The sequence below is a fragment of the Phocoena sinus genome, chromosome 2 (genome assembly GCF_008692025.1).
Source record: "Phocoena sinus isolate mPhoSin1 chromosome 2, mPhoSin1.pri, whole genome shotgun sequence".
In the NCBI taxonomy this organism is placed as follows: domain Eukaryota; kingdom Metazoa; phylum Chordata; class Mammalia; order Artiodactyla; family Phocoenidae; genus Phocoena; species Phocoena sinus.
This window is the reverse complement of record NC_045764.1, coordinates 113,031-139,777: the sequence shown is the minus strand read 5'-3', so window position 1 is coordinate 139,777 and position 26,747 is coordinate 113,031. Positions and strand designations below refer to the sequence as shown.

Sequence of the window (26,747 nt, the reverse complement as noted above, 5' to 3'; positions counted from 1 at the left end):
ACTAACTCTAGATTTATAAAGAAATAGAAACCATTGGTTAGAACAACCCTGTAAGATTATATCCATGACAAGTGTTTTTGTACTTACCTTAAAAAGATAGGCTTCTAAAGTCATTTATTCTCATCTTATCCAGAAAGTGTTCAAAGTTTTTTCCATAGCATATGACATATACCAAAAATGTACATCTAGCCAGAAAAATAAGCCAACTTTCTCCTTAAATGCAATCCTTTCTTGAAGGAGGTAAAGGTGTTAAAATTTTGCAGTGAGTAGTTGATAATTCACCACTAACTATTGAGAAAAAATCTGGAGCACATTAGATCCAAATAAATTTGTTTGAGGGGAGGGAACCAAGGGAACCAGTAAATCCACTTAACAGATTTTACTCTAGAGGAAGAACTTCAGTTATGTGAACACTGCACTGCAGTTAGCTTTCAAGTAATCACCCATCTAACACATTTAGAAAAGGTGCCAATCAACCATGTTTGGGGCTGAACCACATGAAAGGACATTCAACCATTCCTAACTTCAAAATCAGCAATTTCATATGTCTTAACCTAAATGAGGGTCACATCTCAAGAAGCAAATGGTCACAAGGCCAAGGAATTCCTATTAAGACAATGTTTATATATTACCTAGCTTTTTAACCCTCAAATACAATAGATGGTGATCATGAAAATGATTTTATTCAGCCCTTTAAGTAACACACACACACATAAATCATACTATCTTTTTAGCCCACAGTGTTTCATTAATTTATTCCTTCTTAGGTACAAATCCCTCACTCTAACATACAGAGTACATTAAATGAGAGAAACTATGAAAATGTACTGTCATGCTTTAAAAACACAAAAAATTTCAGAATATATTTACAGAGTAAGGTTTCAAATACTCAAGTATTTTATTTCTTTTTCTTTTTTTTTTTTTTTTTTGCGGTACGCGGGCCTCTCACTGTTGTGGCCTCTCCCGTTGCGGAGCACAGGCTCCGGACGCGCAGGCTCAGCGGCCATGGCTCACAGGCCCAGCCGCTCCGCGGCATGTGGGATCTTCCCGGACCGGGGCACGAACCCGTGTGCCCTGCATTGACAGGCGGACTCTCAACCACTGCGCCACCAGGGAAGCCCTCAAGTATTTTTTTTAAAAAAAGTAAGACTTCACGAAGTTAATGTGAAAGATAAGTTTATCAGGAGGTATAGCTAAAATATGAAATTGCTTGCAGCTCCTGGAATTTGTATATTATTTGAAGATCAAAGCAGCGTAGAATACAAGGAGCTCGTAATCATAGGGCGAGGATACCTTCACCTGGAGAACTTTGTTCCAGGATGTGGATGAAAGCACAGCCCTCTTGCGATACGCTCCAGGCTCCACGTCTTCCCTTGTACTCTAACTACTGTCAGTTATTTTCCCCCAAGAAAGAAGAGACACATGCTAATGTGTTCTTTTACCTCTATATGATGCGGCACAATGACAAGTAACAATCACACTTGATTTTCAAAAGCGGCCCACAGCTTAAGCTCTACCTTCTCAGGCTAAAGTGAATTATTTAAGCAATCAGAAGACTGAAGAGTTCTTTCACAGCTGACTCATTTAAAAAAAAAGAAAAAAGAAAAAAAATTGGTTGAGGGGTGCACTATAATAGGCCAGGAATGCGACCTACGGCGTCGCGAAACTTCCCGTGCAGAACTTGACGTATTACGAGGCAGGCCGGCCGAAACCCCAGCGGTAGAGCTACACCTCTCAACTCGCGGGGTGCAGGGAGCCTGCCCCCGGGGCCCAGAGGCCTAGCCCTCGGCCGAACTCGGGCCCAAGCCCGCCCGCCGCGCCCTAGGCTCCTCTACAGCAAACCGCCGGGCGGGCGGCGGCCCCGGAACTGTTTTCCTCTGGGTGCGACAGGAGGCGAAGCGATCCAGGGAGCCGGGCCTGGCAGAGGCCGTGGACCGGGCGGCGGGGTGGCGGGGCCGCGGGGCCGCGCAGCGAGAAGGCCCGGAGGCCGCGGGCGGAGGCCGCCCCAGCTCGGGCCGCGCCCGGCCGTCGCCGTTTACCGTTCCCGCCGCGGCCCAGGGGACAGCGGCCACCGAGACGGAAAGGGCCCTGTCACCCTCGTCACGGCTCGCAGAGCCGCCTCACCTGGACTTGCCCACGCCACTCTCGCCGATGATGAGGATCTTCAGGGTGGTCAGCACGTCTTCGTCCATCCTGACCCTGCTCCGCTCGGCTCACAGCTGGCCGCCCCGCCCCGCCTCTCAGCCCTTCCCCAGGGGGAGCTGCCGCGCATGCGCCCCGCCCCGCCGGGGCCACCTTCCTTTCACACCGGGTGTTTAGGTTGCAGGAGCCCCGCACGCCCGGGTTCCGCCTGGAGGTAGCTCTGCGTCGGCGCAAACCCAAGTCCCAGGTGTCCTTCCGGGGAGGGCAATTCCTCCCTTGCGCAAGCGCAGAGGGAGAGCGCCGGGTGTGATTTCAACCGGTTCGCAGGCTCTTCCCCTTCTCCAACCCTCATTTAACCGTCCTTCCTTGGTGCACGTCCTCGGAAGAGGACTGAGTCAGGGGAGTATGGTTCTCTTTGATTTCAATAGCTGCTCAAAACAGCTGCATTGCAGTGGCAACAGTCTTGTGCGCGAAGGCAGATTATCTTAGTTTTAGGTCCCAGCCACCGTATAACCGCTTTGCATTACCTAGACTTCTGAGCCTGTTCCCCTCAGTTGGCACAATTATACTTCTAACAACAAGACCGGCGTCTTAGAATTATTATGAAGATTAAATGAGTTAATTTCTGATGGTACTTTGTAAACTCAAGTGCTCTATAAAAGGTGTGATCTGGTATTTTTAACTTCCTGGCTGTTTGACAAATACCCTTCACACCTCACTTCATATTCAGAGAGATGTAAACCTCACATAGATCAGGTGCATACAGATCTCTGGTGGTGCAACTCAAGCTAACTGTTACTCATAAGAGCTGCTACACCACAACTGCAGGAATGTATGTACATGCTTTGTCTTCTTGGCAAGCTATAAATCTTAGTGAGGGCGTCAAACCTCATGTATAGTAACTAACAAAGTGCCTGGTACGTGGCAGACACTAAATAAACATTAGCCTCCCATCTTATTTTCTTTTACCTGCAGCTAATGCCAGATACAATAGATATTTAATTAAAGAATACATGTTAATAAAAGTTAAAATAAATTAAGGAAATAATCTTTTTTAAATACCCAGAAAAGCTCTTGTGTTAGATACCCAAATGGTATCCCACCTGCCGATACCCTTCTCCTCCTTCAGGTCTTTGCTCTAATGTTTCCTTCTTAATGAAGGCTTCCCTGTACACACTACTCGAAATCTGCAAATCCTTCCAACATTCCCTATACCTCTTTCCATTGTTTTTCTGCATGCACTTACTGCCCTCCGATATATACTCTACTACTTTGTTCACTGTCTAATCTTCCCCAAAGAAAAGGGAAGCTTCATGAAGGCAAGGATTTTGTTTTGTTTTGTTCGTTCTACCCTCTGTGTCTAGAGTAGTTCCTGACATATAATATGTGCTAAATAAATATTTGTTAAATGAATTAATTGAATGAACATTCTTCCATTCCTAACTTTGGAAGGTGATGTCAACCAGGCAACCTCAACCTCTCAAAATAGCACTTGAAACCTCAATCAAGACTATCCAGCCTACTTTTGGCCATGACATCAAGAGCTTATTAGTGAGACTCACAATATTGTCAAGTTCTCCTGCTCTGGGGCAGTGATTCTAAAAGTGTAGTCCCCAGATCCCTAGAGATCCCCTTCAGGGACGAACACAGATCAAACTATGTTCACAGTTATTCAAGATGCTGTTTACTTTTTTCACTCTGGCTCTTTGAAACTACAGTGGAGTTTTCCAGAGGCTATATACAGTGTGATAGCAAAACAGATTGAAGGCAGAACCAGATCTTAGAATTCAGCTATTTTCTATTAAGCCAGACATTAAAGAGATTTTCCAAAATGTAAAACAGTGCCACTTTTTCACTAATTTTTTGTTTTAAAATAATTATTTTCATAAACATTTATACTAACTAGTAATAGGTTTGTTATGTTTTAAGATGGTTTAATACATATGTTTAAAATTTTCTCAGTTCTAATTTGAATAGTAAATATGAATAGTCATCAGCTCTTTCAAGTCCTCAATAATTTGTAACAGTGTACAATAATCTGTACAACCAAAAAGTTTGAGAACTGTTGCATGGCACAGCTGGCAAGATGTCTCCACGTGGGTCTGTCCAGGTGCAGAAAACCAAGCTAAACATGAATCATGCTGACGTCATCGTCTTCTCCTCTATACTAGCTTTTCCTCCTGATTTCCTTTTTAAGGAATGACATTAACAGCCACTCACCTTCCTCAGCCTCACTACCCACATCCCTTAAGCATCCTGAAATGTATCCACTTTCTTCACTTCTACCATCACTGCTAATGTCAGGTCAGCACCTCAGTTTCTTGCTGGATCACCTGCCCTGTTAGCTGCCCCGCTGGCCTTCCTGCCTTCATTCTTCTCTCCCCTCAGGCTCTTCTCTACCCTGCAGTCAAAGTGGCACTGCTGAAGTGCAAACCCAGTCCAGTCATCCCACCTTCTTTTTGTTGCTCACTGCCCTTCTAAGTATTTATTATTTTATCATAGGCCCTGGTTATCCCTCCAACCTCATCTCTTGCTATCTCACGCCTTGCACTCTGTGTTCTGGTCAAATTAAACTCCTTTCATATTTCCAGTGAGCCGTGTTTGCCAGTCGCCAGGACCTTGTCATCCCTTCCGCCTGGAGTCCTCTTCTTTCCTCTGCCCCCAGTCCCATCCCTGCACATACACACACTTTTGCTTGGGCAGCTCCTACTCATACTCCATGTTCCAGTTTTTGGATCTATTTCTCTGGAATGATTTCTCAGGCCTCCCAGGTCAGCATTACGTTGTGTTCCGATAGTGTCCTATGCGTCTATTGTGGTATGTACCCCACAGTATTATAATTGCTTGTTCTCCTACCAGAATGTGTGCTTCTTGAAAGCAGAATTGATTAGTGTACTGTTCACTGTTCTGTCTCCAGCATGCAGTATAATGCCAAGCGTAGAGTAGGTGCTCAAAAAATATTTGTAAATATAAAAACCTCAAATCAACTTCAGAAATTTGGAACAGTGAGGTCTTCTTTTTTATTTGTTGCTTATATGGGTTGGAGTGTCTCTTGAATCTCTGTCTTGAACATTAGGGGAAGAAAAACCTCGGTAATTCTTAATGCACAACCATTACCAGGTATTGCGAGAAAGGAAGCAAGCATCAGGCACAGGTAAGGCAAGAGAGTATTTTTTGTGCTAAATAGGTGACACAGAAAATAAATGCTGCGGAAATTCAGACAAGAGTAATTGATCACTGAAGCTTAGGGCCACCAGAAAAGGCTTCAGGAAGGAAGCAGGACTTGAAAAGGGGTACAGTTTAGACAAGTGCAAGAAAGGGGGTACTGCTTCAGGCAGAATGAATCTAGCATAAACAAAGGCACCAGGACTCTATGTAAAATATAACCTTTTAGATGGATAAATCTGGCTATGTACAGGAAGAATTAGGGAACAGACAGGAGTAAAGACATTGTGGACAAAGAATGTCACCTGCCATATCAGTAAACAAAGGATGTTGCCACCATCAAGCTGTCAGCTACTGCAGCCGCACCCAGAGGTGTACCCTGAGGAGGCTCAAAATTGGAAAGAATAGGATACTGGCACTAGACAGTGAAGATGCATATCAAAGGAATGATTTCAATAAGCCCAGACTCCTGCATCTTCCCGTGCATAGGAAAAATGCTAAATCCATTAAATTGAGATGTCTATTTCTTTAATTAGCAGTAATCTTTTGATGTTTGACCACCTGTTTTATGTTTTTTTCCAAAAACTCATATATATGCTGGCTCTTTGCTTACCTCTTTGGAACAGTCGCTCAGAGCTATCTGAGAGACTGTATCCCTGGCTTAACTCCTCTGTTAAGTCAACCAAATAAAATATAATTCTCAACTTTTAGGTTGTGCATTTTGTTTTTAGTCCACAGCATGGAGACCTCATAGGAAATTAGGGGAAGACCTGAATGTGGTGGTGATGGGGGTTGGGCACTGGAAATGGAGGCATATATACAAACGACGCAAGGAACAATTGCCCCACGCCCAGTGAAGGATGAGGAGAAGAAAACGGTGAGAAAAGTATCAAGAATTTCTCTACTATTGTAAGTCTCAGTGCGACCAATAAGCAGGCAAACTTTTGACAGAAATGGTGACGAAAATGGGTTACATTTTAACCATGTTGAATTTTATGTGAAGGTACACCTTGGAGGCAAAATTTTTCAGAACCCTTTTAGAGCTGTGCTTCTGAATTTCAGGCCAGATAGCAAGACACCAAAACAGAAGTATCAGGAAGATGACATTCCTGGCCAACAGTCTGGCCTGGGGGATCTGTTTCCCATATGCACTGTTTTGTTTTGTTTTTAACATCTTTATGGGAGGATAATTGCTTTACAATGTCGTGTTAGTTTCTGCTGTATAACAGTGAATCAGCAATATGTATACATATATCCCCATATCCCCTCCCTCCTGAGTCTCCCTCCCACCCTCCCTACCCCACTCCTCTAGGTGGTCACAAAGCACTGAGCTGATCTCCCTGTGCTATGCGGCTGCTTCCCACTAGCTAGCTATTTTACACTTGGTAGTGTATATATGTCCACACCACTCTCTCACTTCGTCCCAGCTGACCCTTCCCCCTACCCGTGTCCTCAAGTCCGTTCTGCATGTCTGCGTCTTTATCCGTGTCCTGCCCCTAGGTTCTTCAGAACCATTTTTTTCTTTTAGATTCCATATATATGTGTTAGAATATGGTATTTGTTTTTCTCTTTCTGACTTACTTCACGCTGTATGACAGACTCTAGGTCCATCCACCTCACACAAATAACTCAATTTCGTTTCTTTTTATGGCTGGGTAATATTCCATTGTATATATGTGCCACATCTTCTTTATCCATTCATCTGTCGATGGACACTGACATTGCTTCCATGTCCTGGCTGTTGTAAATAGTGCTGCAGTGAACATTGCAGTACATGACTCTTTTTGAATTATGGTTTTCTCAAGGTATATGCCCAGTAGTGGGATAGCTGGGTCATATGGTAATTCTATTTTTAGTTTTTTAAGGAACCTCCATACTGTTCTCCATAGTGGCTATACCAATTTACATTCCCACCAACAGTGCAAGAGGGTTCGCTTTTCTCCACACCCTCTCCAGCATTTATTGTTTGTAGATTTTTTGATGATGGCCATTCTGACAGGTGTGAGGTGATACCTTACTGTAGTTTTGATTTGCATTTCTCTAATGATTAGTGATGTTGAGCATCCTTTCATGTCTTTGTTGGCAGTCTGTATGTCTTCTTTGGAGAAATGTCTATTTAGGCCTTCTGCCCATTTTTGGATTGGGCTGTTTGTTGTTTTGATATTGAGCTGCATGCGCTGCTTGTATATTTTGGAGATTAATTCTTTGTCAGTTGTTTCGTTTGCAAATATTTTCTCCCATTCTGAAGATAGTCTTTTTGTCTTGTTTATGGTTTCCTTTGCTGTGCAAAAGCTTTTAAGTTTCATTAGGTCCCATTTGTTTATTTTTGTTTTTATTTCCATTTCTCTAGGAGGTGGGTCAAAAAGGATCTTGCTGTGATTTATGTCGAAGAGTGTTCTTCCTATGCTTTCCTCTAAGAGTTTTATAGTGTCTGGCCTTTCATTTAGGTCTCTAATCCATTTTGAGCTTATTTTTGTGTATGATGTTAGGAAGTGTTCTAATTTCATTCTTTTACATGTAGCTGTCCAGTTTTCCCAGCACCACTTATTGAAGAAGCTGTCTTTTCTCCATTGTATATTCTTGTCTCCTTTATCAAAGATAAGGTGACCATATGTGTGTTGGTTTATCTCTGGGCTTTCTATCCTGTTCCACTGATCTATATTTCTGTTTTTGTGCCAGTACCATACTGTCTTGATTACTGTACCTTTGTAGTATCGTCTGAAGTCAGGGAGTCTGATTCTTCCAGCTCCATTTTTCTTTCTCAAGGTTGCTTTGGCTATTCGGGGTCTTTTGTGTTTCCATACAAAATGTGAAATTTTTTGTTCTAGTCTGTGAAAAATGCCCTTGGTAGTTTGATAGGGATTGCACTGAATCTGTAGATTGCTTTGAGTAGTAGAGTCATTTTCACAATGTTGATTCTTCCAATCCAAGAGCATGGTATATCTCTCCATCTATTTGTATCATCTTTAATTTCTTTCATCAATGTCTTATAGTTTTCTGCATACAGGTCGTTTGTCTCCTTGGGTAGGTTTATTCCTAGGTATTATATTCTTTTTGTTGCAATGGTAAATGGGAGTGTTTCCTTAATTTCTCTTTCAGGTTTTTCATCATTAGTGTATAGGAATACAAGAGATTTCTGCACAATAATTTTGTATCCTGCTACTTTACCAAATTCATTGATTAGCTCTAGTAGTTTTCTGGAAGCATCTTTAGGATTCTCTATGTATAGTATAATGTCATCTGCAAACAGTGACAGCTTTACTTCTTCTTTTCTGATTTGAATTCCTTTTATTTCTTTTTCTTCTTTGATTGCAGTGGCTAAAACTTCCAAAACTATGTTGAATAATAGTGATGAGAGTGGGCAACCTTGTCTTCTTTCTGATCTTAGAGGAAATGGTTTCAGTTTTTCACCATTGAGAATGATGTTGGCTGTGGGTTTGTCATATATGGCCTTTATTATGTTGAGGTAAGTTCCCTCTATGCCTACTTTCTGGAGAGTTTTTATCATAAATGGGGGGGGGTTGAATTTTGTCAAAAGCTTTTTCTGCATCTATTGAGATTATCATATGTTTCTTACCCTTCAATTTTTTAATATGGTGTATCACATTGATTAATTTGCATATACTGAAGAATCCTTGTATTCCTGGGATAAACCCCTCTTGATCATGGTGTATGATCCTTATAATGTGCTGTTGGATTCTGTTTGCTAGTATTTTGTTGAGGATTTTTGCATCTATATTCATCTGTGATATTGGCCTGTAGTTTTCTCTTTTTGTGACATCTGTGTCTGGGTTTGGTATCAGGGTGATGGTGGCCTAGTAGAATGAGTTTGGGAGTGTTCCTCTCTCTGCTATATTTTGGAAGAATTTGAGAAGGATAGGTGTTAGCGCTTATCTAAATGTTTGATAGAATTTGCCTGTGAAGCCATCTGGTTCTGGGCTTTTGTTTGTTGGAAGATTTTTAATCACAGTTTCCACTTCAGTGCTTGTGATTGGTCTGTTTATATGTTCTATTTCTTCCTGGTTCAGTCTCAGAAGGTAGTGCTTTTCTAAGAATTTGTCTGTTTCTTCCAGGTTGTCCATTTTATTGGCATAGAGTTGCTTGTAATAATCTCTCATGATCCTTTGTATTTCTGCAGTGTCAGTTGTTACTTCTCCTTTTTCATTTGTAAGTCTGTTGATTTGAGTCTTCTCCCTTTTTTTCGTGATGAGTCTGCCTAATGGTTTATCAATTTTGTTTATCTTCTCAAAGAACCAGCTTTTAGTTTTATTGATCTTTGCTATTGTTTCCTTTGTTTCTTTTTCACTTATTTCTGATCTGATCTTTATGATTTTTTTCCTTACGCTAACTCTGGGGTGTTTTTGTTGTTGTTCTTCTTCTTTCTCTAATTGCTTTAGGTGTAAGGTTAGGTTGTTTATTTGAGATTTTTCTTGTTTCTTGAGGTAGGATTGTATTGCTATAAACTTCCCCCTTAGAACTACTTTTGCTGCATCCCATAGGTTCTGGGTCGTCATGTTTTCATTGTCATTTGTTTCTAGTTATTGTTTTATTTCCTCTTTGATTTCTTCAATGATCTCTTGGTTATTTAGTAGCGTATAGTTTAGCCTCCATGTGTTTGTATTTTTTACAGTTTTTCTTCCTGTAATTGGTATCTAGTCTCATAGTGTTGTGGTCGGAAAAGATACTTGATATGATTTCAGTTTTCTTAAATTTACCAAGGCTTGATTTGTGACCCAAGATATGCTCTATCCTGGAGAATGTTCCATGAGCACATGAGAAAGAAGTGTATTCTGTTGTTTTTGGATGGAATGGCCTATAAATATCAATTAAGTCCATCTTGTTTAATGTGTCATTTAAAGCTTGTGTTTCCTTATTTATTTTCATTTTGGATGATCTGTCCATTGGTGAAAGTGGGTGTTAAAATCCCCTACTATTATTGTGTTTCTGTCAATTTCCCCTTTTATGGCTGTTAGCATTTGCCTTATATATTGAGATGCTCCTATATTGGGTGCATAAATATTTACAATTGTTGTATCTTCTTCTTGGATTGATCCCTTGATCATTATGTAGTGTCCTTCTCTGTCTCTTGTAATAGTCTTTATTTTAAAGTCTAGTTTGTCTGATATGAGAATTGCTACTCCATCTTTCTTTTGATTTCCATTTGCATGGAATATCTTTTTCCATCCCCTCACTTTCAGTCTGTATGTGTCTCTAGGTCTGAAGTGGGTCTCTTGTGCACAGCATACGTACAGGTCTTGTTTTTGTATCCGTTCAGCCAGTCTATGTCTTTTGGTTGGAGCAGTTAATCCATTTACATTTAAGGTAATTATCGATACGTATATTCCTTTTAACATTTTCTTAATTGTTTTGGGTTTGTTATTGTAGGTCTTTTCCTTCTCTTGTGTTTCCTGCCTAGAGAAGTTCCTTTAGCATTTGTTATAAAGCTGGTTTGGTGGTGCTGAATTCTTTTAACTTTTGCTTGTCTGTAAAGGTTTTAATTTCTCCATCGAATCTGAATGAGATCCTTGCTGGGTAGAGTCATCTTGGTTGTAGGTTCTTCCCTTTCATCACTTTAAATATGTCCTGCCACTCCCTTCTGGCTTGCAGAGTTTCGGATGAAAGATCAGCTGTTAACCTTATGGGTGTTCCCTTGTATGTTATTTGTTGCTTTTCCCTTGCTGCTTTTCATATCTTTTCTTTGTATTTAATTTTTGATAGTTTGATTAATATGTGTCTTTGTGTGTTTCTGCTTGGATTTATCCTGTATGGGACTCTCTGCACTTCCTGGGCTTGACTGACTATTTCCTTTCCCATGTTAGGGAAGTTTTCAACTATAATCTCTTCAAATATTTTCTCAGACCCTTTCTTTTTCTGTTCTTCTTCTGGGACCCCTATAATTCGAATGTTGGTGTGTTTAATGTTGTCGCAGAGGTCTCTGACACTGTCCTCAATTCTTTCCATTCTTTTTTCTTTATTCTGCTCTGCAGTAGTTATTTCCACTATTTTATCTTCCAGATCACTTATCCATTCTTCTGCCTCAGTTATTCTGCTATTGATTCCTTCGAGAGAATTTTTAATTGCACTTTTTGTGTTGTTCATCAATGTTTGTTTGCTCTTTAGTTCTTCTAGGTTCTTGTTAAACGTTTCTTGTATTTTCCCCATTCTATTTCCAAGTTTTTGGATCACCTTTACTATCATTACGCTGAATTCTTTTTCAGGTAGACTGCCTATTTCCTCTTCATTTGTTTGGTCTGATAGGTTCTTACCTTGCTCCTTCATCTGCTGTGTGTTTCTCTGTCTTCTCATTTTGCTTAACTTACTGTGTTGGGGTCTCCTTTTCACAGGCTACAGGTTTGTAGTTCCTGTTGTTTTTGGCATCTGCCCCCCAGTGGGTAAGGTTGGTTCAGTGGGTTGTGTAGGCTTCCTGGTGGAGGGGACTGGTGCCTGTGTTCTGGTGGTTGAGGCTGGATCTTGTCTTTCTGGTGGGCAGGACCGTGTCTGGTGGTATGTTTTGGGGTGTCTGTGACATTATTATGATTTTAGGCAGCCTCTCTGCTAATGGGTGGGGTTGTGTTCCTGTCTTGCTAGGTGTTGGGCATAGGGTGTCCAGCACCGGAGCTCACTGGCTGTTGAGTGGAACTGGGTCTTAGCATTGAGACGGAGATCTCTAGGAGAGCTCTCGCCAATTGATATTACATGGGGCTGGGAGGTTTCTTGTGGTCCAATGTCCTGAACTTGGCTCTCCCACCTCAGAGGTTCAGGCCTGGTGCCTGGCTGGAGCACTAAGACCCTGTCAGCCACACTGCTCAGAATCCTTGCTGAGTTCTCTCCACCTGGCACAACTCCCTCCCCAATGTCCCGGTACGAAGGGCTGAGGTAGGGAGGAGGGGGCCTCATATGCACTATTATCCTTAAATCCCTCGAAAAAAAATAGTCATTTTTTCTCAGGCTTCAGACATTGTCCTTTTCTTTATGGATCCAACTTCTAGTATTAAGTCTTTCTGCCATATTGAGAAGATATGATCAGCTCATAAAGGTACATCTAAGGGAATATTTTTAAGACCTGAAGCTTGGGATGACCTATGAGCAAGCCCAGTATGGAGGTAGGGATTGTAATTAAAAAGTGGCCTGCAGGTGTGATGGGAGGGCTTCTGGAGTCTGTGCTGTCTGCAACATGCCCACAGCAGCAGCCCCAGAAAGGGACAGGACAGCAAGGGAGAAAAAAGATCAAATTTGGACCTTTGATTTTTCTGCACCTTTTTGCTGTTTCTCTCAGCATCAGTGCAGAGAAGACTAGAAATGCTGCTGGCAGAATTCACATGCTCTGAACAGGCACCAACATGAGTGTTGTGACTCATGGCTTATATGGGGCTAATTGTGTCCGAGCGTCAGAGGCCTTTGTGGCTACAGCTTGGGTGCTCCTGGTGAGAAGAGCCGTACAGTATCCCTCTCCTCCCCCGGCCTGAGCCCATTTGCCCCGGCTGAGCAGAGGCTCCAACAACCCCCGCCAGCCTCTGCCGATATGCACAGGAGCCTGGGTTTGCAGTCCAGGAGGAGTTGTTCCCTTGTGTGGCTGTTTTACTAAGGCCCCAGGGACTTGGGAGAGATGGGTGAGAGGGAAAGTCTCTGGAGGAGGTAGCTGGCCTGCCCTCTTGGCTCCGTGGGTGGGATTTCACCCTAGGATAAGAAAGGTCAAGGTCAAGAGCTGGAGTAGCCAGAGGAGGCTTTGTTGCTTGACACAAACAGTTCTGTCTCAAGGCCCACGGGACGGGAAAGCTCAGACTGGGAAGAGGGCCTTGTGCTGTAATTGACTCTAAAACCCACACAATATCACTTCCTACCTGCAATTCACATCCTTGATACACATGGAAGATGTCAGGACTTGTCCCACGAGAATATAACTTCTCAACCCAGTTGCAGTGTCAAAGGAGTGTCTATTTAGGAATAGGCTGCCAGCCCAGCACATCAAAGCCTCTTGCCCTTTGCTCTCACCTCAGTGTGCTTGTGTTAAGTATGTCTATAGTTCCAGTATACCAAGAGGCACTGACAAATACAGAACATGGCAAGTCTGGGCCCCTACCTGACTCTTGTCTACCTGGAGCTCTTGAGAGCACAGGTCTTCCCTACTGTCAATGCCAGGGTGTCAGTGTCTTCTGGACATCTAGCCAGCTGGCTGGAAACTGCTTCCCACTTCATCCCTGCCAGACCTATTTCCTGGAGGCTGGGTCTTGTTCTTGGTTTTCGCTAGTTCGGAGGTAATTCTGAGAACAACCTGGCTCTGTATCTATGCTCCCACTGGCCTCGTTCCAGAGCAGGTTTGTGTCCCTTGTCCTTTAGATCAGGTTCTCCTTGTTGATAAACTGGACTGAATCTGTCCACTTTTGTTAGTTTTGGTCTTTTATTGCTAGAAAAATTCTCCCACCTTCTATTTATGATATCTTTATATCTGCTTTGTGTCTTATTGCACTGACTAGCATTTCGGAAAAAAATATTAACTAATAATGATAATAATGTGCATCACTTTTTTCTAGTTCTTAATTTTAATGGGACTTACCTATAGAGTTTCACCTATTGTTTGTTATAACTTATTAATGTAATATAATAATGGATTTTGTTATATTATTCTATGCCAAGATAAATCTTGACTGATTTTGGTGAATTTATATACTGGTTTATTTATATACTGTTCAATGATATTTTCTGGCATTTCATTTATGAGTTGGCATATATAAATATATTCCTAAGTGAGACTGATTTACTTTCACTTAGAGATGAAAGAGCACAACAGCATTGCTCTAAGATGATCACAGGTAGAGTATACATACAGGCAATTCTTTGTGGAAGGGCTTATTGTGGTAGACATCTGCTGTTTCTTCTACTTCCCCTTCATCTTGCTAGCACTCCTAATTTCCTCGGGAAATGCCTCCCTCAGTGTCATTTGGGAAACGATCTCCATATCACTAATTTTAGGAAGAGGCACACGGCCAAGGCCTGGCTCATCAGCTCAGTCCCCTAGTCAAAGTGATTTAATTCATGGATGGACACATGATTCAATGGGATGAAATTCTAACACTCTTATTGAAATTGTCGGAAGAGAGAATTGCATTTTACAAGAGCTGCTGAGAGGTTAGAACATGGGAGTGGAGCTATTGGGAGCCCTGTAGCTATCATGGATAAGGAACCTGAATGGAATAGAACCCAGAACCCAGAGGAAGAAAGTAGGGCCAAGATGTGGAGCCAGAGAGCTCCTGATCAACCTGATTGAACCAGTTACGCACAGATCTTTCTGTTATGTAAGCCAGAAGTTTCCCCTTTTAAAGAAAATTAGGCAATATTTTAAACATATAGATCAGAGTAGTGAATAATGCAACGAAACCCAGTTTTATCAAATCTGTTAAGCATCCATACTTTAGACATTTTGAAAAGAAAGCATTAAACATTAAAGACAGATTTGAGATACCCTGTGTGCTTCTCCCTGATCCCTCCTCTCAACCCAGAGACAATTACTGTCATAAATTCAGGGTTTATCATGTCCATACATGACATTATATTTTTACTACCTATCTATCTATCCTTAAACTTTTTAACATATTTTTAAACTTCATAATTTTATCAGATTATACAGACACTTCTTCAACTTGACATTTTCATTCCATGTTATGTTTTGGAGATTTAACTGTGTTATGAGATGTAGCTCTAGTTCACTTAAAGTGCTGTATTCTAAATTCCATAAAGCTATGTATTCATCATTCTTTTTTTTTTTTTTTTTCAGTACGCGGGCCTCTCACTGTCGTGGCCTCTCCCGTTGCGGAGCACAGGCTCCGGACGCGCAGGCTCAGCGGCCATGGCTCACGGTCCCAGCCGCTCCGCGGCATGTGGGATCTTCCCGGACCGGGGCACAAGCCCGTGTTCCCTGCATCGGCAGGCGTACTCTCAACCACTGCGCCACCAGGGAAGCCCTGGGCTGTATTTTTGGACACATTCAGAACATTATTGGAGTTTCTGAGATGCCTAAAACTGAAATGGAAGGGAGCTCCAAGGAGAGGTTGGGAAGTTGCAATGCTTTTCAACCCTCTAGAAACACATGGAACTTTTAAAACTATCAATGCTGGACCTTACTTACCCCTCAGGAGATTCTGATGTATTGGTTTAGGGTGGGCATATTTTTTATTTGTTTTCGTGGTTCGGGGAGGGTTGTAATTCTTCAGATAATTCTCACATGCTACCAGGGATGAGATCCACTGGGGTAGAGAATTCTCTGAGTTCAAGGTCTCGTGTGCATTGAGACAGTGTAAAGTGGTGGTGTTGGTGATTCTGGGAGCAATAGCTTCACATGGAATTAGTGTGAGCTCTGCTGGGAGAGCTGTAATCACTTATCAGAATAGATAATACCCATGGAACACAAAGAAATTTGGGAGTTCTTGGGTGACTAGGAGAGAACCTCACCTAAGGAGGGCTCACGGGCTCTAGGAAATCCCAGGAAGAGGACCTGGGAGGTTTCTCTCTCCTCTTGAACCTTTAAACCACAATATTAAAACAGTCACTACATGTTCAATGACTTGTGTACAAATAATGTGAACAATTCTGCTTCATGTGGTGAACTTCTGATCGAATGCAACACAGCAATAAAACCAAGTTACTCACTGCAGTGCTCTTGGTTAGAGAACATATGCTGGCTTATACAAACCCTGTCATTAGAAAATATTACCCTAACTGGTAGAGGGAACAAAGAGGTTTCTGGAAAGCTTGTGATGTTCTGTTTCTTGTTCTGGATGTTGGTTACACAGGAGTGTTCAGCTTATAAGAATTAATAGAGATGTACACGTATAAATTGTGTGCTTTTTTCAGTATGTATTTTATACTTCAATACAAAGTATTAAAAAAATAAAAAACCGACTAACCACTGCTTCCTCTCATGATGTGTATCAGGGTGGCTAGATAATTCTTATCAATGGGAAAACAAATGTCTGTGTTGAACTCTTCCACTCACAGAGCTTGGGATGAGGAAAATGCGGGTGGAGTGGGAACATAGGAAAGACAGAAACTGCAAGGTCTGCCAGTTCTTCAGAGCTGCACAGGGGTGAGCTCCTGAGGAGATGGATTTTCATTTGGCAAAATGATAGATGCATCTTTGAATACGCAGAGGTGGACCCCAACCTGAGAGAGTGGAAAGCTAATTGCTCTGTAAATGAAGGGAATCTAATTTAGGGGAGAGCCAAAGGTGAAGGGACCTAGAGAATCAGGGAATAAGAGGGGAAACCTGAGGGATAGGACTGATTAACCTGTGTGATGACAGATTGAAGCCTGGGGAAAAGATGACCAGAAAGAATGGGATGAATTCTGAGATGCAGTGGGCAAAGGACTTTTAAGATAAGAGGTATCTAATATTTAATGCCCAATTGTTCATGTGGCTGCAATGAAAACTCCCTCCACTGTTGCAAATCCCCACTAGCATCTGCTACCCTAGCTACACCTGCCGTTTAATATTACAAACCAGCCGCATGGAAGGGTAATGTAACTTACCAACCCAGAGAGAGTGCGGGTTGATTTGGTTATTTTAACTGGCCTGGTGCAGAACACTGCATTGAATTTTCTTTTAATGATGCTACATGCCTGCAACTTGGTGCTTTGGGGCCAGAATCTTAAATTGTAAAATGGAAAAGTGTGACACCCCATAAAAAATGACCTGGGCCCCTAAGGAGATAACTAATTCTGACACATAGATTATAGTTGCTATTTTTACTTCCAAGTATAAAAGATCAGTGTCTCACTGGCAGCTGTTATGTGGGACAAGAGCAGTTAAAACTGGAAGTCGAGATGGTAAAAGCTAGATTTCTTGGGAAAGATACTGAACAGCTGTAAGTTTGTTTCCTCATCTATAGATGGAGGGAAATAACTCTCATGTAGACATTACCCAAGATCTAAATAGAAGAATGTATTTGAAGCAAGTCCTTTAGCAAATGGCATGTAGTAAATACTCAATAAATATTACCTCCTTTCCTTCTTTCACTTCCATAATATTGTATGTAGAACTATTTTGTAACTCATAAAGCCATAAAAACATTTTTGGTAAAATTAGTGGGAACTAAAATGTGTTGATTATTTGAAAAGCATATTACTTTTTAAGAGAAAATTTCCAGAAGTGGAAACAGTATTTTTTTTTTTTTTTTTTTGCGGTACGCGGGCCTCTCACTGTTGTGGCCTCTCCCGTTGCGGAGCACAGGTTCCGGACGTGCAGGCTCAGTGGCCATGGCCCACGGGCCCAGCCGCTCCGCGGCATGTGGGATCCTCCCAGACCAGGGCACGAACTCGCATCCCCTGCATCGGCAGGTGGACTCTCAACCACTGCGCCACCAGAAAAGCCCAGAAACAGTATTTTTATGCAGTAAATTAAATTAATGGTTTTAGTACAGTGATTTTCAATCAGGATTGATTTTGCACCCCAGCAGACTTTGGCAGTGTCTGGAGGCATTTTTGGTTGTCATAAGTGGGAGAGGTGCTACTGGTATCTAGTGAGTGGAGGCCAGGGATGCTGCTAAACATCCTGCAATGCACAGGACGGTGTCCTACAACAAAGAAATATCTGGCTCAAAATGTGGATAACACCACTGTTGAGAAACCCTGTTTTTGTGGTAAGGCAAGTGAGTCTGGTTAGTCTTGGTTTCAACTTTGTTGATGCCCACATACATATTAGCATTCCTTAAACTTAACGCATTCCTTCCTTAGCCTGTGAACTCTCATAATGAATGGGAAAATTCCTTTCTAAATTGACCCCTATGATTATGTATTTAGACACATAAATTATGCACCTGTAATATCAATGCAAAGCTTGTGTTGTGCCCAGAAAAGTCTAGAAAACACTGCCATTAGACATTCTTCTTCATGACCCACTAAAAGATATATTTTATTTTGTAGAGTGTCACCTTTTTGTAGACCTGAACAGTGCTGCCTATCTCAAACAATACTTAGTAAACCAAATTCCACCATCCTCCACTCATTTCATGGTTCAACAACGAGGATGGAGCTCTTCTTGGTAGAGAAGGTGATCGCTTCAGAGTAAGAGCTGTCCTTCATACCAATTCAAATCTTCATTTTAGAGATCAGAATGAGACGACTCTAAGGTAGAAAAAAATTGTTCAGAAACATTTCTATTACAGAATAGTTGTCAGGAATGTTCTTCCTGGCTATGACTATAACAGAGGGCGTAGCCATTAGGACCGCTCTGTGTAGCTTCTTCACCTCCCATTGTCCAGGCTGACAGGGACAGAGTAAAGGGACAAAGTAGGTGATTAAATTGTGTTAATCCCACTAGTGAATCGTAAGTAGAGAGAGAAGCATGGGAGACCCTGTATAATGGTCACTCAAGAAAGCAGGCTTGCTTGGCAACAAAACCATGCAGTAGAAGCAGGAGACATGCCCTCAAACAATAAAACAATGGTGGAAGGAGACCTACATCCAGCCCACTGAAGTCTGCAAGTTAATGATCCTTGAGAAGGGGCTTTTTTCTATGTGCATTAAGAGCAGAAATATAGGGGAAAGGTGACATTATACTGAAACCTGAGATTGTTTACCATATTTTAGTAAAATTTACACCTTTTTGCTCATTTCCATAGTGCCATGACAGTCTTTGTTGAGCCATATAGGGTGGAAAACTCCTCTGCCCAACATTTAGGAGGAGCTAATGACTGAAGACTCCCAGAATGAGGAAGAAGGCGGTCTTCTACCCCTCCCCACTTTTCCTTGATTATAAAAATGTAGTTCACCCAGCTCTTGGGGCAGCACCCTCTTGCCTGCCCACTTGTATCTCTCACAAGCATCCTATACTATTAAATCCACTCCTTACCTCTCAATCACTTTGCCTCTCGATGAATTCTTTCTTCGTGAAGACACAAAGAACCTGAGCTTCAACAAGTCCTGAGACCAGGTGTGCGGTTTCAATCAGAAGACTGTGGGTTTGAGGCCCCTCCTAAGCCAGGATTGCGGGTTCAAGTCCCACACGAGGTGCAACTGGATTCGAATCCCATCCTAAGAGTGTGGTTTCGAGACCACTACTGCTTCTGCCCCGTCCCCGGCTCAGTGACAGAGCTTGGCGGTCCAACAGCAAGACCAGAGCTGGGTCAGGGAAAAGGTTCGTAGGAAGTGCGCTGGAACAAGCATCACGGGTTGTCCTAGAGTAATAATGGCCCTCTCCTTTACTTTGTAACTTCACAACACTTTATTTATTGGATCCTTTTAACAACCCAATGATGTAGGCAAGGTAAGTAATTTTATCCCTAGCTTACAGATCAAAGTAACAGACCTATAAAGTTTGAGTGTCTTATTCTAAATCATGCAGCTCTTAAGTGTCTAGATCTTCCTGCTCTTACTCTAGACTTCTGTACACAAAAATTTAAAGTTTAACCTTATGGTCCTTTCCTTTCAGTTCTCTTGATTTGATTTGCTTATCCTAGTTGTGAAGGAGAACTAGAGGTACCAGGTTGGCAGAGCAGGGCCTGCAGGGTGCAGAAATCCTTCACCAGAGCAAGTATATGTTAACTCGCTGGTGTTCTCCAAACCAGAAAAGGAGCAGCCTTACAAAAATCTTTGAGAAAATCGTTTGTTTCCTAAAAAGTCATTTTCATATCATAATCAATCATCCTGGAAAGATTTTTTAAAGTTAGCCTTTAAATAAAATAATAAATAACTTTGTTCTTGCCTAATTTTACTCCATTACTCTAATTTAAACCATATTCCTGTGATTTAATATGTTTCCCTTCAGGATGATGATTTTAAACATTTGAAGATGGCTTGTTCTAAATTAGCAATGTCATGGCCTGAATGCATAGACTTATTCCCTTCATTACCTCTCTTAGCTGTTTATTCTGCCCTGAAAGGATATTTAGTCCCCTTAACTTCCTCTTACTCAATATGATTGTTTTCATAGAGAACGTACAGATCTTTCTTTCTTTCTGAGAATGTGGAGTCACACGTGTTCCAGTTATAGGAAGTCATTTTGATGAGGGTTCTTTTGTCTTCATGTGTTCAAAGGTAGTTTTAGTTTTTATTTTTTGTTTGTTTTCAGAGGGGTTAAAAGTTTCACAGTGAACTCCTAGTGCTATTTAAAGTTATGAATTGTTTTATATAGCTACAAAATTATAGGTTGTCTTTATAACTATGAAGAACAAAACCAAGAATGTAGTATTCCTGCAGCAGTGGAGAGGCCGTGAATTAAAAATATGTACTTTCTAACTTCTAGAAACACATCTCAGAGTTATCCTGTTACTCCTTTTTGCTACTGTACTTTGAAGACTCATAGCTTCAAAGATATAGCAAAAGTCCGAGTAAATAGATATGATTCATTCACTACATCCATAATGAGAGAGGCTTCAGCTGGGGAAAAAACAGAACTATTCTGTTCTAGTATCATCTACCTTGTCCGTGAAAAATGTGTTGCCTGCCATATCAGTAAACAAGGGGTATCGCAGCCATCACATTACAGCCAATGACAGTGCGCCCCGAGGGAGCTCAGAATGGAAACAGGAAGCTGCCATCCAGCAGTCACCTGCTGCACGCCCCCCCTCACCCCCCCCCCCAACCCCCGCGTGAGAGAGCACAGGACAATTGTGCACATCAAAGGAATGATTTCAGCGAGCCCAGACTCTTGCATCTTCCCATGAATAGAAAAGTGCTGAATTTTAACTTGAGATGTCTTGTCTTTAATTAATGGTCATCCTTTGAAGTTCCAACTACCTGGTCTTTGTTGCAAAACCTCCTATATATCCTGGCTCTTCCCTTACCTCTTGAGAGTGGTCCCTCGGAGCTATGGGAGTCCTGTCTCCCAGGCTTGAAGTCCTCAGAATATCCATCAAATAAAACAACTCTCAACTTTTAGATTGTGCTTTTATTTTTCCAGTCAACAGCTTCTAGGAGAACACAGGGAGACAGTTTTGTTTTTTGGTTTTTGGGTTTTTTTTTTTTTTGTAGTACGCGGGCCTCTCACTGTTGTGGCCTCTCCCGTTGCGGAGCACAGGATCCGGACACGCAGGCTCAGCGGCCATGGCTCACGGGCCCAGCCGCTCCGCGGCATGTGGGATCTTCCCGGACCGGGGCACGAACCTGTGTTCCCTGCATCGGCAGGCGGACTCTCAACCACTGCACCACCAGGGAAGCCCTAGGGAGACAGTTATTTTAAGAGTCACTATGAACTTAGAAATATTCAGCACAGATCAAGAGGGACAAGAATGTCACCGGATGAAACTGATTTGCTTAAGTTCATCAGCTCTTTAGCATTTTAATCCTTGTCTATCTTTGAAATATACACTGCTTTTCTTATAACTTTCTCTCTCTCTTTTTCTCTCCCTCTTTCACACACACACACACACACACACACACATTTTTATTGTGAACTATTACCTACATCTAAAATGTACATGTATATTTTAACAAATAGTTAACAACCATACGCCAGTGCAACCATCACGCAGGGAAACAGAAATGTTCTAACACAGCAGCAACCCACCTGTGTACTTTCCTATCCCCAACCCCTCCTTTCCATGAGAGGACACCATTTATCCAGACTTTTATGCTAATCATCTCCTGCTTTCCGTTATATTGTTATCGTACATGCATGCATCCATAAATAATGTTTACTTTTGCTTGTGTTTAAATTTCTTAAGTGGGATGATATATTTTGTCTTGCTCTTTTCTTAATTTTTAAAATAAGATGCACCTATATTGTGTGCAGCTGTGATTCATCCAATTTCATTGCTATGAATATTTTACGTCATAAAAATCCCACAATTTCTTACTCCTTTCTCTCAGTGGTGACCATTTGTGTTGTTTCCAGTTCGGGGTAATTTTATGAACACTGCTGTGAACATCCTTGAATATGTGTCCAGGACATAGCTAGGAGTGAAATTTCTGAGTCATATCTGGTAGGCATATCCTGACCCTAACCATATAGCGTTAAACCATCTCCCAAATAGTTGTACCGGTTTAAACACTCCTTCATTCTACGTGTGAGTTCTTGTAGGTCCACAGCCTTGCCAACTCTTGGTATTGTGAGACTAAACAATTTTCAGTCATGTAGCAACTTACATGTTGCAGCCAGGAGGTTCAAGGAAAAACAAAGTTGGAAGGGAGGGGTACCATTCTAGCAACTTTTCTGGAAATTCAAAGTTTTTATCAAAAAGCTGTCTATGCTCAATCCCAGCTCACATGTCCAACAAGTGGAGCTCCACATACCACGTGTCTAGATACTTAAAAGGGATAAGTCCATTTTTAGGGCTTTCTGTCCTTTTCTCATGGTAGAAGTTCTCTAAATGTTCTGAATACTAGTTCTTGGTCAGTTGTATAGTTTTTAAAAAGTCTTCTCCCACACTGTGGCTTGTTTTTCACTTCTTTTATTTTTTATTTTAATGAAATTCTTAATTTCAATATAATTGAACTTATAAATATTTTACTTTAGGTGCTTTGTTGTTATTTCTCATGTTTAAGAAATTCTTCCCTAGATAAATAACAAGGTTCTACTGTATAGCACAGGGAACTATATTTGATATCTTGTAATAACCTATAATGGAAAAGAATCTGAAAAAGAGTATTATATATCTATATATATCACTTTGCTGTACGCCAAAAACAAACACAACATTGTAAATCAACTATATGTCAATTAAAAAACTTTAAATTAAACAATAACAACAAAAAAAGAAATTCTTCCCTTTCCTGAGGCAGTGAAGACAGTCTCCTTTACTGTCTTCTAAAACTATAGTTTTACCTTTCCCATTTTGGTCTTAATCAGATTGAGTTCAATTTTAGTATATGATGTGAGGTTAGAGATTCAGCTTCATTTCATTCTATTCCATATGGATATCCAATTACCTCAGCACTTTTATTGAAAGAACTTTCCTTCTATTCTGCCTACCACTTTCATACAGCAAGGTCCACATATGCATAGGACTGTCCACGAGCTCTCTATTTTGATTCAATTACTATTCATCTATTGCTGCACTAATAGCAGGCTTCTTAACTAGTAGAGCTTTGGAAATGGTCCTGACATCTAGCAGAGGAAATCCTGACACCTTACACTTCTACTGCAAGAATACTTTGGCTACTTTTGGCCTTTTAAAATTTCATATACATTTTAAGTTTAGGCTTTTTTCTTTTTTGTATAAATTTTGGAATCAACTTGTCAAGTTTCACAGACACACACATACAACAACCTGTTGGAACTTTTCATGAGATTTCACTGAAAAAAAATATTATTGAGATTGTTTTGAATCTACAAATCAATTTGTGAACATTAAAATTTTTGCATTATTGAATCTTTTAATCCATGAACATGGTATTTCTCTTCATTCATTTAAATCTATAAATGTCTCTTAACTTTTTCATTTCTTCCTCTAAAGGTTTTGTATATCCTTAGTGAGATTTATTCCTAGATAATTGACTTTGTTTGATGCTATTGTAAATCATGATTTTAAGAATTTGCTGCTTTATGGAAATACAATTGGAGTTTGTGTATTGATTTTAAATAGAGCTACCTTGCTAAACTCTCTTATTAACTCTCATATTTTATTCGCTTATTATATTGTTTTATCTACAAACACAACCATGTCATATGTGAGTTATGCCAATTTTATTTCTTCCTTTCCAACCATCAGACTTCTGTGTCTTTCCCTTGCTTCATTGCTCTGCCTAGGAGCACTACTAGAATGCTGAACTGAAGAGGTGATAATGAACATTCTTGTCTTTCCTTGAACTCAAGGGAAACTTCCAGTGACTCACCATTATATCTGAAGCTTATGGAAAGTGTTTGGGTCTACAAATAATTTTCCTTCTATTCCACAATTGCTGGGAGTTTTGAATCATAAATGGAAATGAATTTTATCAAATACATTTTTCTGGATCTGTTGAGGTTATTATAGGATTTCTTTCATTTGTCAATTAATTACATTTACAGATTTTTTTTTTTTTTTTTTGCAGTATGCGGGCCTCTTACTGTTGTGGCCTCTCCCGTTGTGGAGCACAGGCTCCAGACGCGCAGGCTCAGCGGCCATGGCTCACGGGCCCAGCCGCTCCGCGGCATGTGGGATCTTCCCGGACCGGGGCACGAACCTGTGTCCCCCACATCGGCAGGTGGACTCTCAACCACTGCGCCACCAGGGAAGCCCTATTGATTTTCTAATGTTAAATTTGTCCCTTTCATATAAACCCTCCTTGGTAATGATGGATTATCCTTTTTACGTGTTACTCAATTTGATTTGCATGTGACTTTGCTTTCCTGTATTACCCATGTGAGGCTTTAGTATCAAAGTTATGCTACTCTCACAAAAATAAGTCTTCCCTTTTCTTATTCCTATTATCTGGAACATTTTGTGCAAGATTGTTGTGATTCCTTCCTTTAATTCTTGGTAGTCCTTGCCAGTGAAATCACAGGGGCCTAGAGTATTGTGTTTTGTAGCTATTTGACTGATGATTTCTTAGATTTTAAAAATTGTTTATTTGATGATTATTAAAGTTTTCTCTTCCTTTTTGAGTTTGTTTTAAGGTTTGTTTGTTTGTTTTAGGAATTTGTCCATTGTTTTCCTATGTTTTTGGCATGATGTATATTTTGTTTTGTTTTATAATATCTTTTAATCTATTTCATTTCTGTAACATCTGGGAGGTGTTTCATCTCCATTCTTGATCACTGATAACTTTTCTTCTTTTCTTCAGTTGGTGTTCCCATAAATTTATCAAATTTATATCTTTTTAAAAAGAGTCAACTTTGGTCTTTTTAAATCCCCTCTATTCTGTTGCTTACCCGTTTTATTATTTTTTTATTTCCTTACTTCTCCTTGATTAGATTTATTTCAATGGTCTTTTTCTATTTTCTTTTGATGGAGCCTTATTTCACTGGTTTTCAGCATTCCTTCTTCTCTATTATATTCCTTAAGGCAAAGTATTTCCTTGAAGGCTACTTTAGTTGTATCCCATTATATTAATGCCTCACGTGAGTTGTCATGACAGTTTAGAATCCCAAGGAGCCTTGTCCACAGATCAAGTCTGCACCCACCTGTCAACTCTATCCCATGGGCTTTCACTGAATATGCAGAGGTGGTAATCCAAAGCCTGGGAGCAGGTAAGGAGAGCTGAAACTTCTGAATGTTTCATTCAGTGCAAGGCATTGCCTGGCAGCTTCCTATGGCTAAGGGATGTCAGAGGGCTGAGAGAAATCCCCTACTGAGTGCACTTTCCAAAGCCTGAGGGTAGGCTGCAGAGAGACCTCGTGAGGCCCTGACTGGGGTCATAGTTGAAAAGCAAAGAGAATTTCCCATGGACACAAAAAGCTGGCAGCTAGAGAGAGATCTTCCAAGCAGAGAGATATCTCCCGTGGTTTAGCAAGTTGGTAACTTGTCTATAGAACATAAAGAGATCTGTAGGGTCCCAAGCTCTGCTAAAGGGAAAATGCTAGCTCTTCCCTCAAAAAATTTAAAGCTAGTGATGACCTGAATCTAACAAACCTGCAACAAAGTCCACACTCATCTCAACTACAGATTAGATGAGCTCAGTCCCCTACACCAAGAGCCTGACTGAAAAACTGAAATGCACTTTTCTGGGAATAAATATTATTTAATTTCCTCTCCATTTATCTTTTCTACACAATATCTCATCTAATTGCAAAAATTATGACATATTTAAAGAAGCAAGAAAATATGAGCTAGGGTTGAAAACAAGGAAACAGTCAATAAAAGCAGATCCAGAGAAGACCCGGATGTTGGGCTTATCAGACAAGGACTTTATGTAACTACAATAAATATGTTAAAGGCACTAGTGGGTAGAAAATGCACACTGCACAAGTAGATGGGCAAAATCCACAGAGAGCCGGAAGCTGTAAAAAAGAAACAAATAGAAAATATATAACAGGTATGGGAATCATTCAGTGAACTTAGCAGACTGGACACAGCAGAGAAAACAATCATTGAGCTTGTACACAAGTCAGTTAAAATGGTCCAAAACTAAACTAAACAGAGGTTAAAAAGAGATGGAATCTGAGTTCTGCCAGACAATAACAATAATAGCCTAACATTGTACATGTAATTGAAGCCCAAGGAGAGGAGAGAGAGTGACACACAGGAAAAATTTGAAGAAATAATGGTTGAGAAATTTCTTCAATTGATTATGATATCAATCCACAGATTCAAGAATCTCAGTGGACTCCAAGTGGGGTAAACACAAAGAAAACTGCTCCTAGACACATCAGTCAAACTTTGCTAAAAAACAAAGACAAAGAGCAGATCTTAAGAGCACCCAGATGGGGAATATCTTTACTTTCAGGGAAACAATGATAAGAATGATGGCTGAATTCTCTCAGAACCATGAAGACCAGAAAACACTAGAACCACATCTTTAAAGTCCTGAAAGGAGAATTAGGAAAAAAGAGCACCGGCAAGCTAAAATATTATGTCCACTGGAAACAC

General features: G+C 40.8%; 1 protein-coding gene across 1 annotated transcript in view; it reads right to left on the bottom strand.

Annotated features, from left to right (window-relative positions):
* The window catches only part of RAB18 (RAB18, member RAS oncogene family), a 33,449-nt gene extending 31,041 nt beyond the window's left edge, over nt 1-2,408 (bottom strand). The window contains exon 1 of the mRNA XM_032622537.1: nt 2,125-2,408. Within this exon, the coding sequence (XP_032478428.1) occupies nt 2,125-2,192 (68 nt within the window). The 5' untranslated portion in view covers nt 2,193-2,408. The remainder of the gene's footprint in view (nt 1-2,124) is intronic.
* Between the last annotated feature and the right edge of the window lie 24,339 nt (nt 2,409-26,747).